The 26,351-nt window shown below is 37.5% G+C and overlaps 1 protein-coding gene across 2 annotated transcripts in view; it reads left to right on the plus strand.

Moving 5' to 3' along the window:
- Window positions 1-26,351, plus strand: part of GABBR2 (gamma-aminobutyric acid type B receptor subunit 2) — a 479,128-nt gene that overhangs the window by 425,744 nt on the left and 27,033 nt on the right. For both annotated transcript variants that reach the window (XM_032180769.1, XM_032180770.1), the window contains exon 14: window positions 17,166-17,276. In XM_032180769.1, the coding sequence (XP_032036660.1) occupies window positions 17,166-17,276 (111 nt within the window). The remainder of the gene's footprint in view (window positions 1-17,165; window positions 17,277-26,351) is intronic.

The raw sequence follows: 26,351 nt of genomic DNA on the forward strand, positions 1-26,351 counted from the left end.
ACAGGACTTCATTTCAATAGCTATACCCTAACCAGGATGTGATATAGGTGTTAATTCAAAGCAGTTGCACTTGTAGGAATGTTATCAAGCTTGATGACATGAAAGATCAGAGGTGTAACCCTGACTCCCCTAAAGTGAAGAATAATATTCCCATTCACTTTGGTGAAGGCATATTATACCCTGAGTAGGTACTCTCCCTGCCTTGGCAGCTGGATGACAGGAATGAACTACAGCAATCGATTTTTAGATACTGCCACTGGCTCCAAAGTTATAATGTACTCTGAATTGTACTTATCTGTGGACCTAGAAAAAGACACCTCTTTTCACCCTCTAGTAAAGACCATTAACCCTGCTGGACAGTCACATTAATGCATAGCTTTAATAACATCATAGCCTGTTTGTTTGTAGTTGTCCATACGCACAAAAGTAATTTATCTGCTGACACAGCCTGCACCTGCCTGTCCTTTAAAGCCATTTTTAAACACTATGTTGCACAGATGTGAGTCCTTATCATCTGTTGATAAGTGACATGCTGATGGTATAAATAGAAAAGTGTATTGTCATGCCCTTCATCTGTGCATTTTTTATTTCTACTTGTATTGTTTTAGTTAGATAATTTTGGAATCCTAAGGTTTGAAGATGGCCATTCATAAGTGCAAATAATCCCACATCCTGTTCCAGGAGATGCCAGTGAAGACACTGCTATGTCTATAAAGACAAGTGTTTGATCAGAGAATTTCGGGTATATATTTATATTCATAATCCACCATGTAAAATATTCTGGCAAGAAATCCAGAAGCAACTAATGGTTCCTGGTGGATTTGATTTCTGTCTATAATCTACATGCTATATCTTCATGAACCCATGGCATAGGCAAATGATTTTAACCATAGAACTAAACATTACTGGATTCTTTTGAGATTGTTTTGGCAAACATAGACCCTATTAAAGAGAGAAGCAGAAATCACATTTGTGAAAATGTGTTGGGAATAAAAATTAAACTATTGCATCTGCATTATGAGAATACATTTTTTTTCTTTTAATTAATATATATATATATATTTGCACAGTCAATATGGATGAGAGTGTATTGGAGGCATCTCTTATTGCTTATCACAAGAGGCTGTGGTCTTCAGGTTTGATTTGATTCACATGCAAACAATTCCTGTCTGAATGTTTAGATTCACAGATATGTGACTCAATCCAAATTGCATACTGTGACTATTATATTTGGTACTGTAGATGAAAGCAGTGCATGTTTACACTACGTTGTAAATGAAAACCTTTGATTTAGTCATAATTAGAAGATAGAATAATCAAAATGCCACAGAGTTTATTATTTTGGGGGGAAAAAAAAATAAAAGAATTATTTAAAGAACAATAAGAAGTTAATATGCCTCCATAAACATTTAAATGCACCAGGCCAGATTGTGACAGTTTGTTCATACAGCACTAAGGTACTATTTAACATGCAAATCAGGTAATGCAGACTATCTGCCTTTGAAACACTAGATTTAGATATCCATCCTAATTTTTGGTTATACTTTATTCCACATGTTGCCCTAATTACTACAGTGAGAATTATTTGTGGAATAGGGTCCTATTTAACTGAGGAAGGTTATCACATAGGCTGTATGTAAGGAATGTGTTCATGTAACTTTTAACTCTAATCAGTCCAGGTGAAAAAATGAAAACGTAATATTCCAGAAATTTAAAATAAGAATTCATGGAAAAAAAAAAAAAAAAAAAAAAAAAAAAAAAAAAAGTGCAATTGTATGCACACTAACCATGCCAGTTATTCACTCTATGCAATATGTAATTCTTGGAGTTTTAACATGTTAGCTAAATCAAAATCTACTCTTCTTTTTTTTACATTTTTTCATCCCACTGATATCCCGGCCCTGCTCAGTGGAAGATAAACAAGTCTATGCATAGCTGTCATTCTTCCCTGGATAGGAACACTGGATAGGTTTTTTTTTTCAAGCTGTTGGATTTATTTATTTATTTTCAGCTGATGGTGTTTTTGTTAAGTCAACATCAGGACAATGTATCTATATTTTGCCTAGATAGGAGTTCCTGTTTCTAAAAGAGTAATATGGTTTCTTATTCTTGTAGAGGTGAATTTTGTAGCCATCAATCATCTTCTAAGAATGTATGGTGGTTTTTTTCTTGTTGTTGTTGTTGTTTTTTCATTTCAAACCAGTAATTGCTATTGTTTAATGTGTTGTATTGAATGCCTGATGTGTTCATAAAATAATGTCAAGGTGATTATGGGAACATCAGGGCTTGTTGCCATGGAAGTACACATTTACCTACACAAACACATCTCAGAAAGAAAAATCACTTTTAAAATCATTCTTCAAAAGATAAAATGGATTTGTTAATACAGTTAGAACAAAATCCTGTTCTGTCAGATAGAAAAATAGTGATTGAGTGACAGAAAGAATTAGTCTATATTTGTTGATTATAGATTTAAACTGGGGGACCATGTATAAGATTGTTGCAGAGTCAGTTCATACCCCACTAGTTGCTGCAGACAGTGGCAGAAGGAGATGCTATTTAGAAGGAGCATGTGGCATGCGAACCTGGCCCCTTTCTCATTTATCCCCTCCTCCCTTTCTGCTTAGCTATGACAGGCAAGAGGGAATATTCTCACCACCATTCCCCTTCTCCACTATCTTCTTGAATGAAAATACTCCGATGTTTCAGTCTTCTTGAGGTTTCAGATTTTTTAGAAATTGAAAAATATAATTAGATCCTGATGCTCTGTGAGATCTCAGCATTTCTCCCAAGGTTTATTTCCATCTTTGATGGCTCCTATTTCATCTTCTGAACAATTTACTGAGTGTTTGCTTCACTGTACAGAGGATCAACTGATCAAGAATTGTCATCACTGATACTTCAAGCCTTGGATGAGCCACGAATGCAAGCTCTAGCTTCAGTTTCTCTTTGGTAATGAAAGCTTCTTCTAGCAGAAGAGCTAACATGTCTCACTTTGCCGCTAACGTCTCACTTTGCCAAGTGTCATTGTCTGGCTCTTGCTGGGGCTGCTCCATATATCCCCAGTATAAGCTTAGTCTGGGGAAGATCATCTAAAAGCCCTGTAGTGGACCATTCTGCATTTTCCTTAGCTTCTTGATGCACATCAGTAAAACCGAGATTTCCCAAGGCTATGCAGGTCCTGTTTAATATTACCAGGCCAGTCGGGCTGGTCCTGCTCCAAGGAAGCCCTCTAGCACTGCAGTCCAGTACAAAAGTACCAGAAGGTTGCAACTCCTGCCTTTCCTAAACTCTTGTTACCTTAGGGGCGATACAGTGACAGCATAATAACGGCTCAAGTAGCTCAAATAGAAGAGGTTTTGTCCTGAAATGTGTGACAGGCTACTGGCAGTAGGTGGAAACTGCAAAGGAGGTGAATGCTACTCAGATAAACCTAGCTGACACCAGCTGTCACCCTTCAGAAATCTGCTGTTTTTTCTGAACGGAAGCATTTCTGCCCTAGTGCTGATATTGCCTATCTGTCTGTGCTTATCTAGTCCTTTGCCTGTCTTTCAATGAGCGGTAAGACACTGTATGGAAGAACAAAGACACTGATCCACTCACTGTTTCTTTTCAATGCCTTGATCTCGAAAATGGAAACTTAGGTGCAAATGTAAACTGTCAGTGGCTGTGCTGTGCAAAATTTTTTGAGTGCTTTGATGTCAGCTCTAGAAGGGTTCCAGAAGAATTATACTTTTTCATCTGTTAAAATGTAATAGGCATTCCTAAAACATTAATGGGAGAAATTACAAAATTTCTAAATACAGCTTATTAAAAAAGTATGGACAGAGGATGGTGGGAGCACTTTATCTCAGAAATAACCATCTCAATGAATTCTTCAAGGCTTGTCAAGACTGCAGGCTTTGCCGCCAATACTGTATCCTGAAACAGTTTTTTTTAACTGACTTTTTGCACATTTGTAGTAGGAAGATGCTTTTAGGGTAAGATAACGTGTATCTACCAAGACAACTTAGAGTTCGCATGACAAGAGACAGAATGTATAGCTGTAGATACACACTGTACATTTAGCTATAGAAAAAAAATGTCTAAAAACACATCAGAGAACTGAAAATGAGCCATTTTGCCTTGACTGGATATTTTAATAAAAGGAGTCAATGAAGCATAATCTTATGAATAAGCAGATGAACTACTTTTGTCAAGAAGATATAGGAATTGCAGTACATAATGGTAGAATAAGTTCTGAGTTATCTGCTTGTACTAGATATGTATCAAACATGCTTCAAAAGCTGAGGAAAATCAACCACATCATATAGAGTCTAACAATGTAAAAAACAATTTATGGAAATATAAAATTGATTTTATGGTTTCTGGGTTTTATTCCAGACTGTTTTGCTTCCTCACCAACTGAAATTCTTCTGTAGTATACCAGAGCAAAGGACCTGCAACATTTACAGTGTTTGGTAGCCTTGTGTTATATTAAATCTGTTTTGACAGCTGCTGAAAGAAGATAAATTATTTAAGAAAAATGTTGCATAAATGTTTTACTGAACTTAGAGAAAGGAAGAATTCCCAGGACTATCTGGGAATTGCTTTGCTCTGGATAACGTCAACAGAAGTGGCAACACTGAAATAGCTATTCGTAGAAGAAAGACGTAATGGAAAAATCAAAAACCTCCACAACTGCTATTCTCTTTACGTTTTGGGAGCATGTAACTTTCAAGGTAGTTTAGTGTAACTATTATTGGTTCTTACACATGCCAACTACTCCTATCAAATCAGGAGAAATACTGGGTAAATATGATTTGAGGATTGTCTGTTATCTTTCCTATATCTTTTAAATTACCTTAACTTCTGTCTATTTGTTTGATAACTTTACATAGGCGAAAAGATAAATTTTATGGCATTTTTGGTTTCATATATATAGTTATGTCTAAGTTGCCAAAAATTATTTCCTGGTTTGAAGCTGTTGAGCTAATGTGATGTCTGAATGCTTAAGCAGTGTAAACTTGAAATTGGAGGGTAAAGGCACCAGGGCAAGTACAACCAGCATAGTGTGCCCAGCCCCACTCTTCAGAATTAAGGAAGCAGATTAGAGGTGGTCCAAAGAAGATACATAAGACATATTAAGGAATGGTAGAATATGTCTGTAGTGAGGAAAAAAAAAAATAGGACTTCAGTATTTGGCTTGTCACTTATTACCACTTCAATTTAGTAGGCAAAATATAGTAAGAACTCAGAGAACCTGACACTAAATTCATTTTATAAACGAGGGGCAAAATTATAGCCAATTTTTTTGCAGTCAAAAGAATTGACATTAGGACAACTTTGAAAGGGTTATATAGGTTTGCCACCACTAAGCGTTCATGTTTTTGTTTCATTGGTTGGTTGGTTTTGTTTTTAGAGGTGTTTCACTTCAAACAGAAGTTAATGCAGTGGAAATCTACATCCAGCATTTTGTTGAAGATGAGACAGTTATCAAAATAATCTCATTTAACTGCAATGCTGATATGAGCATGGAATTCTGTAAGACTCCTTTCAGACTCCCTTTTTAAGGCAGGAAAAGCATTGTTTAAGTAAGATTCCAAGAGTAATTTTACCTTGCTCTGGGCTATGTCATTCACAGCAGAAACAGGCCTCCCATTAAAATCAAGGTACACTTTGTGTGCTTGTGTACTGTAAAACAAAGGCCTCCACTTAATACAACAGTTTCTGAATTATTGCTTAGTACAGTCATGAGAATTGCAGCAAAATCCTCCAGTAGTGGGTTGATGGGCTATCATCTAACCATTTTGGAGAGTATAAAAGAATAGGTGAAGAAATTAAAATTTCTTTCCTGGTGAGAAATAATCCCTTGTATTTGCCACAGCCCATAAACTAAATATTTATCAGTGCTTGCATAGAGGGATAGTGGTGTCAACTGATATTTGCTTCTGAAAATGTCATACAATTTTATGCTTATCTCTTCTCCCACACCTTATACGTATGTTTTAAATGCTAGTAAGAAAGGGATTTTCACTTCCTGCATGAGACAACATCCATTTGTTGTCATTGGCACTGTAATGCAAATAACCATGGTAAAAAATATTAGCAAAATATGTAAATCAAAGAAATAAAGCACTAAAAAGAAAATGTAATATGATTATAGAGGCACTATTGTTGTCCTTCTTGTCCTAAATAGCCGGTCACATTCAAGAACCTCAGAATTGTTCTTGCTGGGAGGAACACCCTGCTGATAGATTCTTAGCTTCTGGGTGCTTATCCAGCTCATTTACAGGAAAAGTGCTAAGTCCTGTTTCTCTAAGTGCCACAATAAAGCAGTAAGCCACATCCCCACACACAACTGAAAACCTTCCTGCTAGCAAATCCTCAGCAAAAAAAAAAAAAGACTGTGCCTTGGTTGTTTTTAGGACCACCCTAACAGTTTGGCTGTCCTCTGCATATTTGTTTTCCTGTTCTCCTTTCTGCATTTTCCATACTTTCACATTAACGCTGTCTGTTTCCATTACTGTAAGCAAGGAGGTAATGAATGACTCCAGCCACCACAAAGGGTGGCTGGCACGGTATCAGCAGAGCAGGAAATCTAGTTAGGAAAGGAACATTCTTAAAAGAACATGCAAATTCAGCTTGCCACCCACAGTGCTGGGCAGCTTCACAGAAAGGGAGGGAATATTATTCTTCCTTAGTTTGTGAAGCTGATACCACCAAGTGCATATCTCTGGAGGAGTCTATGCAGATCAGGAGGGTCTAGGTATTAGCAAAGGTCTTCATTCCTCTAAACTACTTCTTTTCCAAACCTTGGCCTTTTGCCCTCCCTTCAAAGAAAAACACATGTTCTACTGCTGACAATGCTTTATGAAATCTTTGTAACACATCCCACTGTACATACTCCAACACATTTCATTATCCAGTCCCTAGATATATAATTGGGGCAACATTCTCTGAGGAAATAATACGATGTAAAATTTATATTGAGTAGATCACTGAGTGCAGAGTAGGAAGTCTTAGTCATAGTTCTTTGAAACATTTCATAATACAAGAGAATTTTGTTTTTTCCCTTTCATTGTCAATCTGTATTTGTTTGCAGGTATTGCAGTGGGTTATTGGTGGTGTTGGTGGTGGTGGTTCTTTACTTGGTCCACTTTATTATTTGTATTTTACCTTAATACTTATGAAATTGCTTTTTGAGAGCCCAGAGTTTCCCGGATGTTTCTTGGTATTTTTATTAATATCATCCCCTAATCCAAGCAGTTTTCTTTATAAAAAAATGAAGTACCACAACACTAAAATAAAAATCATTAGGTAAAGTGATGTTATAAAAAAGTGCTGCTGGGAGATTTTTCTTTACAAGTAAATGCACAGGCACATTCACAATACAAGAGCTTTTAAATAGCTTTTCTGGTATGTTATTAACTTTCAATCACACTAACATACAGAATATCTGATTGCTGTTTTAAGGAATTATTTGTACAAGAGGCAGATGGGGAACTAGAAAGTAGATTTGTTTTAAAGATAGTACAGTGTGGCTATCATTGCAACTGCAATACCAGACCTTATTGTTTTGTGGTAGTAGTAATTACAGTGGTTATCCCTAACATGCTTTTTATTATTTTCTGTCTGTCTGCCTTTCTATCTTCATTCCCATCTACTTGTAAAGTTAGACCTGAGTTCTGTATTTGTGGCAAGTTGAGTGGTATAAAATAACTACATTAATATCCTTCAAACTACAGAATGTGTTAGGACTTTTTTCCTTGGCTTTTATGGTACATCTTTTTCAAGTTTTAGAAAACTGAAAGAAAGATGTTTTCTTTAACTTAAAGAAGTAAGACACAATAAGCTGGGTTCTTCTCAGCTTTCCTGGGCAATTTGCTTAACCTTCATATCACTCCCTGTCTTCTGCTACAGAAATAAGGTAACATCTCCCTTTCTGATAGTGCTCTGAGCAGTACTTCATTGTTCTGGTACAAAGTGAGTGAATTCACAGATTGGCAGCTAGAGTAGTTGTAACTGTTTTATACTTTTTAAAAATTACTTTTCACCTCAGAAGCAGCATTCCTAAATTTTTGATCCTTATGAGAAGGTTTTCTATTCAGATGGTGACTGATAATGCATGCTATCTTGTTGAAGCTGTATTTATAGTCATCAGTTGTAAATATTTTTAGACAAACATAAAGAACTACCTGATTGTAAGCTTATAAAATTTAAAGCCTGTGAAAAAGTAAAATAAATATAAATTCAAGTCTAAAAGTAGTTTACCCCTGGGATCTGCATGAGTGAGCATCAAGTATGCACAGCGGACGCAGTGTCAATTGTGGTTGTTCAGAACCTTGTCCTCACTATCTTCTGAGGTCAGATTCTTTATGTTTCACATTTCTCACACATGAGTCATGGAGTCTCTAGGCATAAGGACAGTTATTTAGTCTAGAGAGTGATTTTATGGATAGAAAAATGTATTCCTATACTGGAAAACAGTCTTATTACATCAAAGAGTTGTTTGCTTGTCTGCTGGACCTGCTTGCTGTTCACAAACAGTGAAGGATTGGTGGGAGATGTTGTGGCAGGGAGCTGTCTTGGGCAGAGTGACCAAGACATGGTAGAGTTCTCTATTCTGGGTGAAGTCAGAAGGGTTGTCAGTAAAACTGCTATATTGGACTTCCAGAGCACAGACTTTGAAAAATTGTTCAGGACACTGGTAGGGAGGGTCCCTTGGGAGTCAGTCCTGAAGGGCAAAGGGGTCCAAAAAAGGCTGGACACTCCTCAAGAAGGAAGTCTTAAAGGCTCAGGAGCAGCCTGTCCCTGCATGCCATAAGACGAGCCAGCATGGAAGAAGACCAGCATGGCTGAACGGGGAACTTTTGCTGTGTATTCGAGAGAATGAGAGTTTATGACCAGTGGAAGAAGGGGCAAGCAACTCGGGGAGATTACAAGGAAGTTTCCAGGATATGAAGAGAAAAAATCAGGAAGGCCAAAGCCCAGCACGAGCTCAACCTGGCCACTATGGTAAAGGATAACAAAAAATGTTTTTATAAATATATTAATAGAAAGAGGAGGGACAAAGAGAATCTCCATTCTTTACTGAACGCAGGGTGGAATATGACTACGGAAGATAAAAAAACAGCTGAGGTTATCAACACCTTCTTTGCATCTGTCTTCACTAGCCAGACTTCTTATCCTCAGGGTACTCATCCTGCCAATCTAGAAGTCTGGGACGAGGAGCAGAAGCACCCCACCCTGGAGAGACCTGCTGCTCCATCTGGACTCACAAGTCCATGGGGCCAAATGGGATCCACCCAAGGGTCCTGAAGGAGCTGGAGGTGGTGATTGCCAAGCTGCTTTCCATCATCTATCACTGGTCATGGTCATCCAGAGAGGTCCCAGATGACTGGAGACTTGCTAATGTGACAGCCATCTATAAGAAAGGTCATAAGGACAAGCCAGGGAACTACAGGCCTGTCAGCCTGACTTCGGTGCCAGGAAAGGTGATAGAACAGGTCATCTTGAGTGCAATCATGCAATTTATGCAGGACCACCAGGGGATCAGGCCCAGTCAGCATGGCTTCATGAAAGGCAAGTCCTGCCTTACCAACTTCATCTCCTTCTATGACTGGGTGACGCACCTGCTGGATGAGGGAAAGCCTGTTGACATAGTCCACCTAGACTTCAGCAAGACCTTTGACATGGTCTCCTACAGTATTGTCCTGGAGAACATGGCAGCCCGTGGCTTGGACAGGTACACTCTTTTTTGGGTAAAAAACTGGCTGGACGGCTGGGCCCAGAGAGTGGTGGTGAACGGAGTGAAATCCATTTGGCGACCAGTCACCAGTGGTGTTCCCCAGGGGTTGGTGTTGGGGCCCATACTCTTTAAAATCTTTATCGATGACTTGCGTGAGGGAATTGAGTACACACTATGTAGGTTTGCAGACAACCCCATGTTGGGGGGAAGTGTTGATGTGTCGGAGAGTAGTAAGGCCCTGCAGAGAGACCTGGGCAGGTTGGATTGATGGGCAGAGGCCAATGGGATGAGGCTTAACATGGCTAATTGCTGGATCCTGCACTTTGGCCACAACAACCCCATGAAGTGCTACAGGCTTGGGGAAGAGTGGCTCAAAAGCTGTGTAGAGGAAAAGAATCTGGAGGTGCTGATTGATACTCACCTGAATATGAATGCCCAGGTGGCCAAGATGGCCAACGGCATCCTGGCTTGGATCAGGAATAGTGTAGTCAGCAGGACCAGGGAGGTGATTGTCCTACTGTACTCTGCTCTGGTGAGGCTGCAACCAGAGTAGAGTGTTCAGCTTTAGGCCCCTCACTACAAGGAGGACATTGACCTTGGAACATGTCCAGAGAAGGGTTATGAAGCTGGTGAAGGGCCTGGAACACAAGTCCTATCAGGATCAGCAGAGGAAACTGGGGTTGTTTAGTCTGGAGAAGAGGAGGCTTAGGGGAGACCTTGTTGCTCTCTACAACTACCTGAAAGGAAGTTGTGGAGACCTGGGGGTTGGCTTCTTCTCATACATAACCAGCAATAGGACTAGAGGGAATGGTTGTGCCAGAGGAGGTTTAGGTTAGAAATTAGGAGACATTTCTTCTCAGAAATAGCAGTCAGGCATTGGAACAGGTTGCCCAGGGAGGTGGTGGCGTCACCGTCCCTGGGAGTGTTCTAGGAAAGGTCAGACCTGGCACTTAGGGACATGTTTTAGTGAGTGACATTGGCAGTGATGGTTGGACCAGGTGATCTTGAAGGTTTCTTCCAACCTTAACGATTCTACGATTCTATGATGATTCAAAATAGTACTGTGTAAACGATTACAGATGGCTAATTTCTTATATTAGGACTGAGTTGCTGTATCTGAGTAATTTTTGTTATTACAAATAGCATCATGTGGTAGGTACCATCCTATTCTTTATTATTATTATTTATATTGCAAAACAGCCATTTTGGTATGTGGTAATTTCCGTGTGCACCTACCTGCTTACACCAGAAAGCAGGGGTGCAAAGCATACATGGGGATTAGGGCTGAAGACACATCTTGCTTCTGTTTTTTTTGATAAAGAATAGAATGAAATTACCTCAAAAGCACTGTTAAAAATAAACCAAGGGCACAGGATGGGAGGTGGAGGGCAGCCCCTATGACCAAGGGGCAGCCTTTCTCTCTGGCAAGCCAAAAGGCCAGGTGGAGCCAGCCCCAGAAAAGGGGCCCTCAGCCCTCCTGACCTTTCTCTTTCTTCCACAGGAGGGCATCTTCTAGGCAGCTCCCAACACAGCTGTCTGGGCCACTTGTGGGCCACTCATGCTGGCCATCACAGAGGCTTACTGAGGTCACGGTGGCCACCATTGCCCCACCTTTGCTCCGGGCCTCCTCTGGAGAAGAGGAGGCTCAGGGAAGACCTTATTGCTCTCTACAACTACCTGAAAGGAAGGTGTTGGGAGCTGGCAGTCGGCCTCTTCTCACAGATAATAAGTGACAGAACTAGAGGGAATAGCCTCAAGTTGCTCCAGGGGAGATTTAGGTAGGAAATTAGGAGACATTTCTTCTCAGAAAAAGTAGTTAGGCATTGGAATGAGTTGCCCAGGGAAGTGGTGGAGTCACCGTCCCTGGGGTTGTTCAAGGAAAGGTTGGACGTAGTGCTTAGGGACACGGTTTAGTGGGTAATAGTGGTGATAGGATGATGTTTGGACCAGATGATCTTGAAGGTCTCTTCCAACCTTGGTGATTCCATGATTCTGCGATTTTCTATTTTAGTATCAAATTGTCCCAAGACTCTAGAATAAATAAAAATACATGAAGAAAAAGTCTTTAAATCAGTGTTTTGGATCAGTAGACAGTTACAGAAATGACTGACATTCTCAATTAATCTTGAGGAGAAATGAAATTGGTCACTGGACTGCAAGAATCCAGTAACAGATTTTTAGTCAGCTGAGCTACTAGGTAACATATAGTGTTTAACAGCATATCTGAATACAGTCTTAGCTATGGACAAAGAAAAGTATGCTTTTATGTTAGGCTGATTACCAAATTTTTAGTTGGAAGAGTCTAGGTGAGCTACCCTAGCATAGTATTGCATTTGCTATTTTGCATTCATGGGAGCTGTGACTTCACCAAGTAAAAAAATATAGAAAACAAAGAAGATCAATTTCCTGGCAAATCTCCTTTTCACATCCAAGTTGTTTTGGCCTAAAAATATCCTCAAATCATTAAGTAATTGAAAAGTAGACAGTCTCTGTTTCTTCTTTTTCTCTTTTTCATCAGTAATTGAGAGCCTGGGTAAAATATACTGCATATAAAACCTGCTTAAATTATTTTCTGAAACACCTTTCCGTATGGATATGCAGTTTAGCACAGAGGAGGGTCTGCTATAATGTGCAAGTAAATGTTATTTTTTTACAACATTTATAATGAAAACTAACTATAATTATGCTTGCAAAAATGTGAATTTAAAAAAGAAGTAAGGGCAATCTTCTAATTTAGCAAAGTCTGGATTTTTAGATAAGGAATCACATTTGGTCTCCATATAAGTGCCAAATTTAAAATGCCAGAGATGTCTAATTCATGATGCAGAACAATATACAGATAGCATACAGTCATTATATATCCCACAGACTGTGGGATGGCATATGAAGACCATTTTAATGGTGTGCCAAAAGAGTATGAACCCATATTTTCCTACATGATGGGAACTGCACAGTTCATTTTAAACCTAGTAAACAGAAGCTGGAACTATTTACCTTATGTTTCACATCCATCTTTAGAAAGGCTTCTAATTTTCTTACTGATAAAACTACAGCTGTAGAAAAGACAAAATATGCTGGAAATCTATAATACATTTTCTTATAAAGCTTGGTAAGATCCTCCACCCCATGAGTTGTGGTATGCAGCAGCACCAGAACTCTGTAAATAAGGATTATCTGCTATTCTTGCAACATGATCTGGAGATATGTCCCTGAGAAGGTCAAGACCTTTTGGGTACAGTGTGGTGGCACAGTGTGAAAAGAAACCTTTTAACTATATGAAATGCCTCGAGGAGCCCAGAACCTTTCTCCTTTTAAGTCTTATGAGACTCCTTTAAGTCCTATAGAGAAAAACTGGCATTAAAGATTCAAAATCTGTCAATAATATATTTGTCGTAATATATATTTCTTCCCATTTTGCAGGTTCTTTTCCAAATAGATTTTAGCTAGTACAATAGCCCCTACAGTGAAAAATAAATAGTAGTTCTAGATGAAAAAGGGAGACATGAACAGTCTTTATATAGATCAACTAACATCATGCCTACGTGGTACAGGTGCCTCAGGGTGGTTTGCCCTATCTTTCCACACCCCAGCCCGAGACAAGGAGAGCTGGCCACCACACCACTTATGTTTTTGCCACTGAAACTGCACTTTCACTTGATTCTCATTGTGACTGTTTGTTGTTGTTGTTGTTTGTTTGTTTTTGATGTGATATGGGAGTATGCGAGGCACTCAGCAGTTTCTGTCATTGCCCCTGCCCTGGTCTCTCTTGCAAATTTTCCTGCTGTTTCCAGATGGTTTTAATCTTTACTTCTCCATCTGGCAGTAACCATTTAAGTCCTTTCTCACCTACCATGAAGAAGATCTGCCAGACCACCAACAGACTGAAGAGCAAAGAAAATAAAAAGGCAACCAAATTACAGAGGTGACAAATAACAATTTGAACATGCATGGAAAGCATGTATAATCATTGTGTAGGTTTATCTGTTTACTGGCTTGAGTTGCTCCGTAGACCTAGCAGATCTGATGTAAAACAAGCATTTACTGGAGATGATACACAACTCCTGTATGAAGTGAATGGATTAAACTGTTTATGTTCAACTGCTGAAAACACTCCAGAAATTGATGTCAATGTCAGAAACCTTATTAGGTTTCAGAGGAGGTAGGAAAGCTTCAGCCTAATCACAAGATAGGAGGTCTTCAGGCTTTTGAGAATGACATCTGAAGGGCATTTAGATTGTTTTCTATAAAAGGAAAGGGCAAATTTCCAGTACATATATAATCACTGGTAGCATTTATGTTGTCATCCTCTCTAAAGCAGTAAAAAAGTGCACAAATGGTGGATGATTAGAGAGGTCACTGAAGTGCTCCATTCAGCTGTAATTGTGGAGTTTTTAAAAATTCTTTTGACATCAGAAAATATCATGTTTTTTTAACTCAGCTTTTTGCTATGATTAGTTAATTCATGCAAAATCAGTGAAGAAACAGAATGGCAAATTAAAAGCAGTAAACCAGGAATGTCATTTTGCACTAGTGATAAGTAATCAGCAAAATAAGTTCAGTGTAAAATTACTGCTACCTTCCAACACTTAACTCCAAATGCACAAATGCTCAACAAAATTTTGTTTAATATGCTACCACCTTGCAGATCTGGAAAGAAGTGCTGTCCCACGTACAAAATTGCTGATGCTGCAGAGTATTCTTCCTTTTCCTGCTCCCCTTGGAACACTTCACAAGACTTTCTTATCTCACATGGAAGATGTGGATACACTGCATTATTTAATTAACATATTTTTTAAATTATCATGGCCTTATAAAATCTGGCTATCTTCCTATTAGGGAAATGATGCGAATCCGTTCTCTCTAATAGGATTTCAAAACAAGTTATGTTTTCCAGCTCATCATTTTTCTGCCTGAGTTTTTCAGTTTTGAGTAATGAATGGACATATGCTTTACAATTTTGAAGCAAATTTGCAATAGAGAATAACTACATAGTGGAAATAAAAGAGTTATCTGCAACTGACCAAACAGGAGTTCAGCATTTCAGAAATATCTTTCAAAATAAGAAATAATTCCAATTACTTTTACTTGGTTAAAAGTGGTGGAATGTGTCAGTCAAAGCATGAGGGGTGGGTTTCAATCCAGGGACAAGGGAAACAAAGCACATGGCATAATTGATTGCACCAAGTGGAAGTTTACATTGTTTGTAAACCTCTTCATTTCATAAAAGTATGAAACTGGAAATATATGATAGAAAGGACATAGAGCTGGAGAACTGAGGGGACAGTCCTGTGGCAACTCCCCAGTGTGAAGAAAATGTCATTCTGATGACCACAATTTACCTTAAATTTTATGTAATTTCCATAATTCCAGACCATGAGGAATGGCATATGGTAATATAAAGATTAAAAACAACAATAACAAAACTAAAACTTTATATTAATCTCAGACATAATTCAGAATTTCAGAAAAAAAAATGTGTCTGTAATACAGGTCTGTTCACATGTAAATTACATATTTAGAGCTATATTTGATCAACTTATCATGCAGACTTCATTCCATACTAGTCAGAAAGGATGTTGAACATAGGAAGTTTTAACAGAAATTTTAGGATTGGACTTTTATCATTGATCAAGGAGAACTGGGTAGCTGTACTGATCCCCAGACCAGCATATGCAGCATCTGAGATGTTGTACTGCCACTTCATGTTGTCACTCATTTGAGTTCTGTGGTCAATGATTATTTGCTTTCCATCAGCAGCTGTTAGGGTGGAGTCATAAGCTCTCAGGGACAGTAAATATTGCCTTCCTGATTTCTATTTTATTTTAGGAGATATTCTTTACAAAGATCTTTATTCTTCTGTTCAGGGTTTCTACAGAAGTTCAGGATAAGAATAGGTTTTAAATGTTATTGTGTTGCCTACTGCAGGATTTGTAAGGAAATTTATGAATCCTGTGACTGTGCAGTGCACAGCACAAGGCTGTTTGTTCTTTTACCCCTATGTCTATATCTTTATTTGTTACATTCTACATTTTTTTTTTTTTTTTTTTTTTTTTTTTTTTACTCTATGTAAGGTCAGGAGCAATGCCTCACATCCAAAAACTTTGATGGAGGAAACAAATGAGCATTAATGTTGTTACCACTAAAGTCTATGGCAGAATTCACACTAGCATCCAAAGCAGCAAGTATAAGCTCTAGCAAATTACTCAGACCTCTCTAAAGTCCTTCACCTACAATTCTGTGTTTCAGTTGGTGGAAATATGATTATTTCCTTAACTTATGTAATAATTATTATTCTCCTGCATGAGACATTTTACACATGTTTTTTGTCACAAAGGGAAATTGTGAAGCCTACAGGGACAACCAGGAACAGAAAGTTATGTTTGGGTTGATCTCACTTTAGCTGAAGATCAGATCCAGTGTTTCAAAGCAGAAAGCAAAAATAGCTTTCAGGATTTCAGAGTATTCTGTAAAGCAACACTGAATAATAGCACACACAGCTCTGAATTGCCAAAAGGAACATTCTCTGGTACCTAACAAAAACAGCATCTCTTAGAATCACATATAAGAAGCACCTTGTGTTCTTAAATGATATACACCATTAAAAAGCAGTTTCACTATAACTGTTGGTTTTTTTTTTTTTTTTTTTTTTTTTTAATATTATTATTATTATTTGTTGGGGGGGTATTATTATTTTTTTATTTTTGATGTAAAAATGGAGGGGTTCTTGCAGGTTTCTCTGGGCATTATGACTTTTCCCTCATTCAAACAGTCGTGGTAGTCTGCAATTCCTTTTGATTCTGTGCTTTTATACACTGTGCTTTCCAAAATGCTACAAAACTTCCAGCCATATTAAATTTTGCACAGGTTTGCTCCATTTTTTTGATGATTTATACTCCCTTCTAAGCTACTGCTGCAGTTTCCATAGTAAATGGTCTTTGATTTAGCTCATGGTTATCATTGAGAAAACATCTGAAACACAGCAGTGTTTCATACATTGTTTATCAGCCATTTGCCAGTAACACAAGAACCACAGGTGAAAGGAAGGATGACTTCAAGTACATTTATTTTCATGGCTGTGCATTCAAGCTGTTTGCCTTGTAAAAAAAAATAGATGTCCTGAAGCTGATAAATGTGACTGACACTGTTAAAGAGAGTAATTTCAGACCTTTTCTTTCTGTTTTGCAGTAGAGGTGACCTCATCTAGCAGTAACTATCATGCAGTTGTTTCCTCTGATCTTTGCTTTTTACTACATTCCTTTGCAGGTTCTTGGAACTGCAGCCATCACAGGTTTCTTTTAAGTTGTTAATGGCATACCCTACACATCCTCAATCTACTGTATCCTACACATCAGTCTACTGAGAATAGATTTAACTACCTTTGAATCTGTGAATACAGATGAAAACAATTCAAATATTTCAACCTTTATTTTTATAGCCGGATCCTGCGGGCAGAGACATCTCCATCCGACCGATCCTGGAGCACTGCGAGAATACTCACATGACAATTTGGCTTGGGATTGTCTATGCATATAAAGGGCTGCTGATGGTAAGCATAGCTTGTTCTGCATAATGCTGCTTTCAAGCTGCTATTTGCTGATAGGTATGAATGGAATTATGTTTGCTTTCCTGATGGCTGAGAGTGAGTTAAAACTTTCTTGAATACATCTTTCGTAATAGGGCCTACTCTAATGTTTATTAAGTGGTAATATGTGGACATAAGAATATATAAAACTAATAGAACACTAATAGCATTAAAGCTGAATAGTATAAATATATCACAAACCAAGAAATTAAATAGTGAAAAGATGGGTCTAAGAATGAGACGATTTAGCAAACTCAGCAGCCTGATCATCTGAATTCCTTTACATTTTCCAAAAGGGTGAGACTAGCTTATTCTAAATGTTTGCCTCTGAGTTGGACATGTCCTTCAGGAATAGTCACAGGATATGTGAGAAGAATTTGAAGTCAGAGACAAAATAACACTTTTTTCACCAAGGTCCATCTCCACAAAAAATGTTTTGTTGATAAAATGAAATTCAGGAACCAGCAATCTCAAACCCTGATAGTTAAAAAAAAAAATAAATGTAGAAGTGACCATTCATGATTAAAATCTCCTGAGAACTTAAGCCTGGAGGCTTTTAAAATATCTAATTTTTGACAGCACTGACCAGCTGAACACCTACCTTGAGCTAAGCCCCATCTGGATCCTAAAACTAGATAAACATTTGCTTACACTGCCTGAAGGGTTCAATCTGTTCTGTGCATTTGTAGCATGCCTGCTCACTGGGACACCCATGAAAGACTGGGTCAGCTGCTGCCACTCAGCACTGCTGGTGCTGCTGCCTTTGGGAAGCCGGGGAGAGCGAGATGCTAGTGCCTGGAGAACACATCTTCCTGCTTTACAGCAAATGGCTGCTCTACCAGGCTGCAGGGTCCTGCTTGTTTTCATGCTGCTTTTTGCAGGCTGAAAGAACTTTAAATACACAGCACAAAGTTCACAGGAAGGGACAAGAGTTTTTTGTATTTATTCCAAACACTCAGTTGCTTTGTGGTCAGGCTGGTCTGCTGGGGGGTGTCTTCAGGCAGAGAAGGAAGTTGCACTGAGCCCCTCCACTTCCTGGGCTCTGATCCTGGAGCTGCTCACCAGAAGAAAGCCTTCCTACCTTCCCATTTAAAAATGAAATGCAAAAATATGACTAGCTGTAGACACCTATTTTTAGGAGGGTGTCCAAGCAGGCTGTGCAACCAAGAATTATAGGACATATGTGATCACCCCACAGGGATCAGGATTTAGGAGAGATTCCACATCTCAGCATTTCTTACTGGGTAGTTGAATGTGGCTGAGGATTCATGGCAACCTCAGCATGTAGCAAGGCAACAAGAGACTTTTGTTTCAAGGGCAAGGCTGCCAGAAGTTAGGAGCAGTGGCTCTGACCAGGACTGAGGCCACAGTTTGACATTAAGATAGCTAACTAAGATGTCAGCTTTAGTACCCGATTGCTGTCAAGTTATTTAACCTTATTGTCTCTTTTCTAGCATATTCCTTGATTACTATTCGGATGTATTTGTCAGTAAATTCCTACTCTTCACTTAGAGTACTTTTCCTTCTAAATACTTAATTTTGCAAGAGTTTTTTAGGTAATGTGTTAAAACGAATAACTGGTTTTCCATACTTTTATTGTGTTTCAACCTCTTTGTACAGAAATTTCAAACAGTTCATTTCACATTTTCCGAGGTAGAAGTTGTCAGTGTTCCCTATACAATGGCTAAAGACATTTTTCCCCTGCTGTTCTGTTCAAAAAGCAACACGTAAAGAAGTTTGTTTCATATAGGGCAGTGTAAATGAACAAATGAAATCAAAATCCATTAAATAAAACACTGAAGCGTTACTTTTTTTTTTTTTTTGGTAAAAATAACTTTAGTAATATTATCAATGAAAAATTCTGCCATTTGTTAGTAGAGATGGGAAAAATAATGTTAAATTAAAAAAAAATAAAATTGAAAACATGTATTTTTCTTTGAAATGTTTCTTTCATGTTCAGGTTGTTCTGGACAGTAGTTAAACTTCATTGGTTCTCACTGGATCATTGCCCTAGATTGGTTTGTTATCATGTCATTGTACTGTATTCTACAAGATAAGTGACTCAGATTGTTTAAGTTTGCAAATGCCATTTGGTATTAGTCATTATAATTATTTCAGGCACACAGTGTTTCATAACCACCAGTGAAATATATACTTTTATTACTCCAATGCCATTTATCACATAAATCTCTATATATGAAAAAGAAAGGCACTGTAATGAATTGATCAAATAATTGCTATGGTGTCCTACTCTTCTGTAATGCATACAACTGTGTGATATCAGGAAAACAGGATAGATGTTTTTAATCTCATCACCAAACATGTTTCAGGCTTTTTTACACAAGATATAGCTTGCTTTTGGAATAATAAAACAAAACAAAACAAAATAAAAATCAAAACAAACAGAACCTCTCACATTACTGTATCATTTTATCTAGTATGAAACTCAGCAGTTTGTAATAATAAGATATTTAGTTATTTATTTATGTTTTCACATGCTTTATACTAAGAGCTAGTATTGACAACTACAGTAGAGTGCAATATTTAAGGTAAAATGACTTATTGATTTCCTTGGGCCAAAATTATCTATGGTGAATTCTTGTTGTCTCCAATTGAGAAAACAGAAATTAAGTTAACCTAGAAAAGTACTTTTCTGCTATGGTTTGAACATATAGACAAATACTGCTCATTCTTGTGACCTAAATGCACTAATGCAATGAATAAATCATTCAGGATAGGGCAGAGCAGAGAAGGGCAAGATAGGGCAGGGAAGGCAAGGGCAAGGTAAGACAAGGGAAGCCATTAGTTGCCAGGAAGCACAAGTTTCTTTTGTATGAAAGTAAGGAAACATTAGAAAAAAAAGATTGATAGTTCTTCAATTTCCTTTGAAGTCATGCTTGCTAACTGCATGAAAGCCTCTCAATTTTTGGCTTCAAATTCTTCAGGACTGGTGACCAGAGTATAATAGAAAGATGACAACCCTGAATCTTGCCTTTGTCATTTGCATTAGTTTTCTTAGTGGCCAACGCCCATCATATGTACTGGATGCAGTTTTGTGACATCAGCTCCTAAAAGACTACGTGCAGGCTCAAGGCCCCTCTGTGATTGACATGACAATCACCAGTTGCAGCATGTCGAATTTTAATTTCTGATGGTGTAGACATGGTTGAAAACTACCTTTATTTTGCATATTCCAAAGGATGATGGAAATCACATCATCTTGATCTTGCCAGTGCTGCATTACTAGCATCTTTCTGGGCAGTGTGAATTTATTTTCCAATCTCAGAAAGAACAATACCAGATTAAGGATGGATTGGACTTCTCTAGGGTACTTTGCATATTAATCATACACACTGGATTTGTCTACAGTTTGATTCCCTTCTTTCTGCTAATGCATTTAATTATCATTAGATTTAAGGTGTTCATATGTTGGAAGTTTAATTTTTTGCTGATATAATATCACATATTACTGAGAAACACAATCTCAGGGTCAAAGTATATTTTCAACTTGGCCATTGCTGTGCATATCAAATCCTACTTTTGCCATGTAAACATTAACATTTTTTCAGAGCTGTAACTATTATTACTGACCACTTCTGATACACAGTTTTTAATGTATGGTCCTTAGTTTACCTTGCTAAGGACAAAAATATCATGGTGGAGAAATGAAAAACTGATGGATATACATGATGGGACATGGTAGAGGTCACTAAGAGGGCTGATAAGAACAAGAAGTCAAATTCCTTCTGGTGATCCACATTCCAGTGTTCTGTTTTGGTCACTATGGTTGACACGTTGCACAGCATGACTCTGTAATTGATTTAAGATGCTAAAAATACTACTAATTCAACTAAAATATATCTTTGTGATAAATGTTCAATCTTAATTTCAAGTTTGAAAGAATCCCTGAGGATCTCTAATCAATAGGCAGAATTTTGTCTAGCTCTGGCTAGACAAATCTTGGTGGGTTCTGCTTATATATTATCTCTCTTTCTATAAAATAACCTGATATGTTTATTGCGAGACAAACTACCCTGAGTGTGGCCAAATTTCTGTGACTTTTCTAAAAATCTTACTGTGTTATGAAAATGGCATCTATTAGTTGTTTACCCATCTCCACCTTTGCTTCCTCTGTATCATTCTCAGCAACTCTGTTATAGTCTATTTCAAGTCAGAAGTAAATGTGGGATACCATTAGGTTAGGAGTTTTTGTAAACCTATTCATTCTCATTGTCTTCTCATTCTAGATATCTATCACTTAGATTTCAACCACTTTAAATTTGTTATATTGATTTTTTTACATATTATTTTAAAATCACCATACTATATTTACACAAACACTACTGATAAATCCAAGCAAGCTGCATAAATCTGACTATCTTTGTTAAGCCTTACAATCTCACTGAAAAACTAATAGCATGTTGAATTATATGGCTTTTTTTCATTTATTGCCTGAGTTCAGGTATCAGCCGTTTCATTAATTTTTTTAAGATATAAATTACAGCAATGGCTCTGTAATTGCTGATGTTCCATTTTCTCTTTTCCCATACGACCCCTTTATATCTTAAGTAGAGCTTTGCCAGATATCCAATAAATATCAACAATTAAGTCCGGCAGTCCAGAGAGTTTCTAAATCAATTCCTAAAGCTACTGTGTGCAAACTACCACGTATCTCTGCTGACAACTAGTCTTGACAGTGTGTTCAAGAGCTCTCTAACTGTCGGAATATACTGGGTTTCACTGTTTTGGCAAGACATGGATGCATTGTTCCATCTCTTTATAAATAGGACAAAAATATTGATTAAGAATATCTTATTATGCATCACTACTATTGAATTTGTCAACTTCCAAGGAATGAATCAGTCTTAGGAATCCTTTTTTTTCTCACACTTGTTAAAGAAATGTTAATTTATACTCTTAATGCTGTTAGCCATTCATTTTCTATTATGAATTTAACTCTGTATACACTTTTGTAGTGTATAAAAATACACTATTTCAGTTTTAGAACCTTAATTCATAATTGCTAGGATGTGTTTCTTCTTTGTAAGTTTTGATAAATTCTGCCTATTCTTCTGCCAAGTTTATTGCTTGTTTGTTTCAAATTCCACAACAACCAAAACAATTTTTAAGCTGAGGAAAGCTTTTTTACGTTTATGAAGTTTAGGGCAGACAGTTTACAGCACATACCCAAGCATCTTTCTGTTACTGTTTGTAAACATTCCCTCCACTTCCCCTGTTCCCTCTCTTTCTCAGATACCTTTCCTTCACTTTGATAGTTAATAGAGAGTTAATAGACCAATGTCATGGTCAGCCTGGTCTGGTCTCCTAGCTGAGCCTGCCTTTTGAGCAGAAAGTTGTACTTGATGATTTAAAGCCAGGTTGTATGGGGCTTTGGGCAACCTCATCTGGTGGGTGATGTCCCAGCCCATGGCAAGGGTTGGAACCAGGTGGTCTTTAAGATCCCTTCCAACCCAAACCTTCTGTGATTCTGTGATCCTATTTCCTGAAGTACCTCCCAATCTTATGGTTTTATATGAATATATAAATAATGAATATATATATAAATATATGAATAATTTGTATATTCTTAATTAATCTTCTCATCAAATGAATACATGTATATGTTCTGTGTAGAAAAAAAATATATAAATGGTCTCAAAACTATGTGAAAATTCCTAATTATATCTCAAAACATCTGTAATTCTTAACACATTTGCTCACATTCTTTATTAATTCCCTTCATGATCAAAAAGAGTACTCAGGCGAAGGGACTGCTTCCTCAGTTGAACTGCATGGTTCCAACGCATTTATGGCACGTTTAACATCAACCCATCTGTCCCACCTTATAAGCATTAGAGAGGAAGGTAGTTAAGTTTTATGGTGGAGGAAGGTAGTTTATAGTGGTACCAGAGATTTTTATATATCTTTAATTAAACATTGACAGTATTTTAGTGTCCTAAACATAAGTTACCATATGGTTTTGTGGGATAATTTTTCCCTACTGTGACCATAAGGAAATTTCAAATATGTTTTTGAAATACTGCAGATATTGCATATCCCCTTATGTGTCTCTTTGCATCACTTTTATAGAACAGAAATAGATTTAAATTGTAACATACCCTTGTTTTTATCAGAGATGTTTGATCATTTTAAAGTGTGATTATGGTGATCTTTTGCCAGAGACCATATAGAGCTATTCCAAATGGATATTTGCTAATAACTGTTACTATGATGTGTTTCATGACTAATCAGAGTTTACATGGAGGAAAATCAAATATCACCAGAACAGAAAGAAGGCAGAAGATGTTATTAACCTGTTTATTCGAAAGGTTGGAGTATAAAGTGGACATTTTTATCTGGATGCATGTTAGTGTCCACAGCTTTGTACATCTGCTGTTCCACCTTGATCTGTGCAGGACCCTACTAAGTGACCTGCAGCTTGAAGGACTTTACCATGACCTTTAAGAAAAAAGCTCTTCAGCTGAATATCTGAATATCTCCTTTTGCAATTCAAAAAATGTTTAGTTGTTGTCTTAATGTTCAGTAGAAATATTAAGCTTCCCTTTAGTACTTTCTATATCGAGCAGTTCTATGAAAATTGATTAAACATTTGTAAAAAAAAAAAAAAAAAAGAAAAGAAAAGAAAAGAAAAGAAAAGAAAAGAAAAAAGAAAAGAAGAAAAGAAACGAAAAGAAACGAAAAGAAACGAAAAGAAAAGAAAAGAAAAGAAAAGAAAAGAAAAGAAAAGAAAAGAAAAGAAAAGAAAAGAAAAGAAAAGAAAAGAAAAGAAAAAAATAAAAGCTGACTCCTGCCTGATTAGGGGAGTGAGTGGTGTTTTAATGTCAGATTGTACTTTGTAGGTAGGAGATCTGTAAGGGTGTAGTTTGTAATTCAGTTTGCTAACTTGACATTGTGTGCTGACGCATAGGAAAAATTCTCATTGAAAAAATGTGCAGCCATTTCACTGAAATGCTTATGTCTGTGATACAAATTTAATGAATGAACATGAATCTGGAAACCCACAATTCCAGCTTTACGATTACTTCAGACTGGGAGATATTTGCAGGCCAGAGTCCAGAACTGCCTTTATTTCAAGGGGCAGCGGGAGGGGAAATCTCCCAGCACCCTAGCTGGATATAAAAATAGCTGTAAGATCTTTGAAGTAAAAGCTTGCTTTTATGTGGCACAGCAGGGCTATGATCTGCAACTGAGCTCAGTAAGTGCTACTACGATACAGTAATTAGCTGCAAAGCTGCAGACTAATCCAATATATAATCTTTCCAAAACCATAACCTCTAGTTATTGGCAAACATGACTGTGATTTTCTCTGATTTTCTGTATTATTTCTCTGCTTTTATCTGATATCCTTGATATAATTTTCCTTCTTTGTCTTTATTAATATGTTTCATATCCCTTGTTCAGAGTATAAGCAAACATGACTTTGAAATGAAACATATAGGCAAACTGGTTTATGGTAAGCACGGGGCAATAAGGAAGACAGGAAGAGAAGTAATCTCTTGCCTGTCATCTGCCAGTCTACGTAGTCCAATAGCAAATTAGACTTTTGATTGTATTAATGTATGCTGTGGATCAGTAAATAATCATCAATGTGTTTAGCAGTAATTCTCTTGAACAAGATTTAACATGAACTGGCTAGTCAAGTTCTTAAAACAGTGCTAAACGTTTTCCCATACTTCAGCTACAAACACTTTTACTCTATTCCCTGCTATCACAATTTAGTTGGTAAAAGATAATTAAAAATTAAAGTTTGCCCGTTAAAATCTATGAACACAACTAGCATATTCTCCATAGTCCTGTTATTCCTCTAAGACTTCAGTATGTGAAGTGACCAAAATTCCATCATTATTTATGGTGGTATAATTCCATTTTCTTCAGACATTGTTTTCCCCAAATTTATACAACAGTCCTCTCACTGCCTTTTTAGGCATACTGACAACATAGCCTAAAAAACACCATGTTGACTGCTGCAAAGGTAATGATCTCAATCAATGTGGTGCCAAATTGAAGCTGCGTACCCACAAACAAACCAATCTTTCCTGTACAGCCCATACCTTCAGTAAAAGCTCAGAACAACATTTTATGACACTTCCTACATCAACAAGATGTGTATTTAGTAGACCAAAATGGGAAAAGGCATTTTTTATAAGTTAATGACTCTAATGATGTAGTAAGCCTGCCTAGTTGCATTCTCAACGTGTCTTTGGTTGAGATCCCTGAAGGGACTTGATTTAGACCACTGGGCTTGATAGTAGACTATTGTGCTGCCTAACCTTTAGATAACTGATTTCTATAGGAGAAATCATTGCCCTGAGTTGTTCAAACTCCTTCTGTGGTGCACAGGATCCCTCAGGAGCCTCAGGAGGGGATTTTTAACTGTCAGCCAGGAGCTGCGTAAGATAGCTGGTATAAAACAGTGGGGACAGATGTGTCCTGTCCCTCTGTGAATCTTGCACATTAGCACTACTAACAGCTGCCTCCCTCCATCCCGGTGTGTTTATGCACGCCTTCTCTAAAGACTGTTTAATCAAAAATCTCAGCAGAGATTAGAGCTAGCATCCCACGCAAGTGCCCAAGTAATTAAGACAGCCAGTCTCTCATTACATAAAATCTGACAGCTCTGGAAAAAAAAAAAAAAAATAAAATAAAAAAAAATTCCAGAGCTCCTTCTGAAAACAACCTCTACTCTGGGGTAAGGGAGCACATTTAAGCCAAAATTAAGAACTATGCCATGGTGTCCAAGCAATGCACTGATCATCCCCAACATCGTTGTCTTGAGTGAAGAAGGCTGATGCTGCATTCTGTGTGGAGGCCAACCTGGCAGATGTTCTCTGAGAAGCCTTACCAGCTTGAGCCCTTGAGGAGCAACAGGAGAAGAAACAGCTGCTTTGCTAATCCCAGCAGGCTTTAAATATCAAATAGTCCTTAAACTCCTTGGCAATCTCAAGACTTAGGTGCCCCCAGGCATAATAAGGGGGTTGATTTACATAGCTGGGGAAGATTAATGTTTAAAGTTTAGAT

This window comes from Aythya fuligula, chromosome 2, assembly GCF_009819795.1.
Source record: "Aythya fuligula isolate bAytFul2 chromosome 2, bAytFul2.pri, whole genome shotgun sequence".
In the NCBI taxonomy this organism is placed as follows: Eukaryota; Metazoa; Chordata; class Aves; order Anseriformes; family Anatidae; genus Aythya; species Aythya fuligula.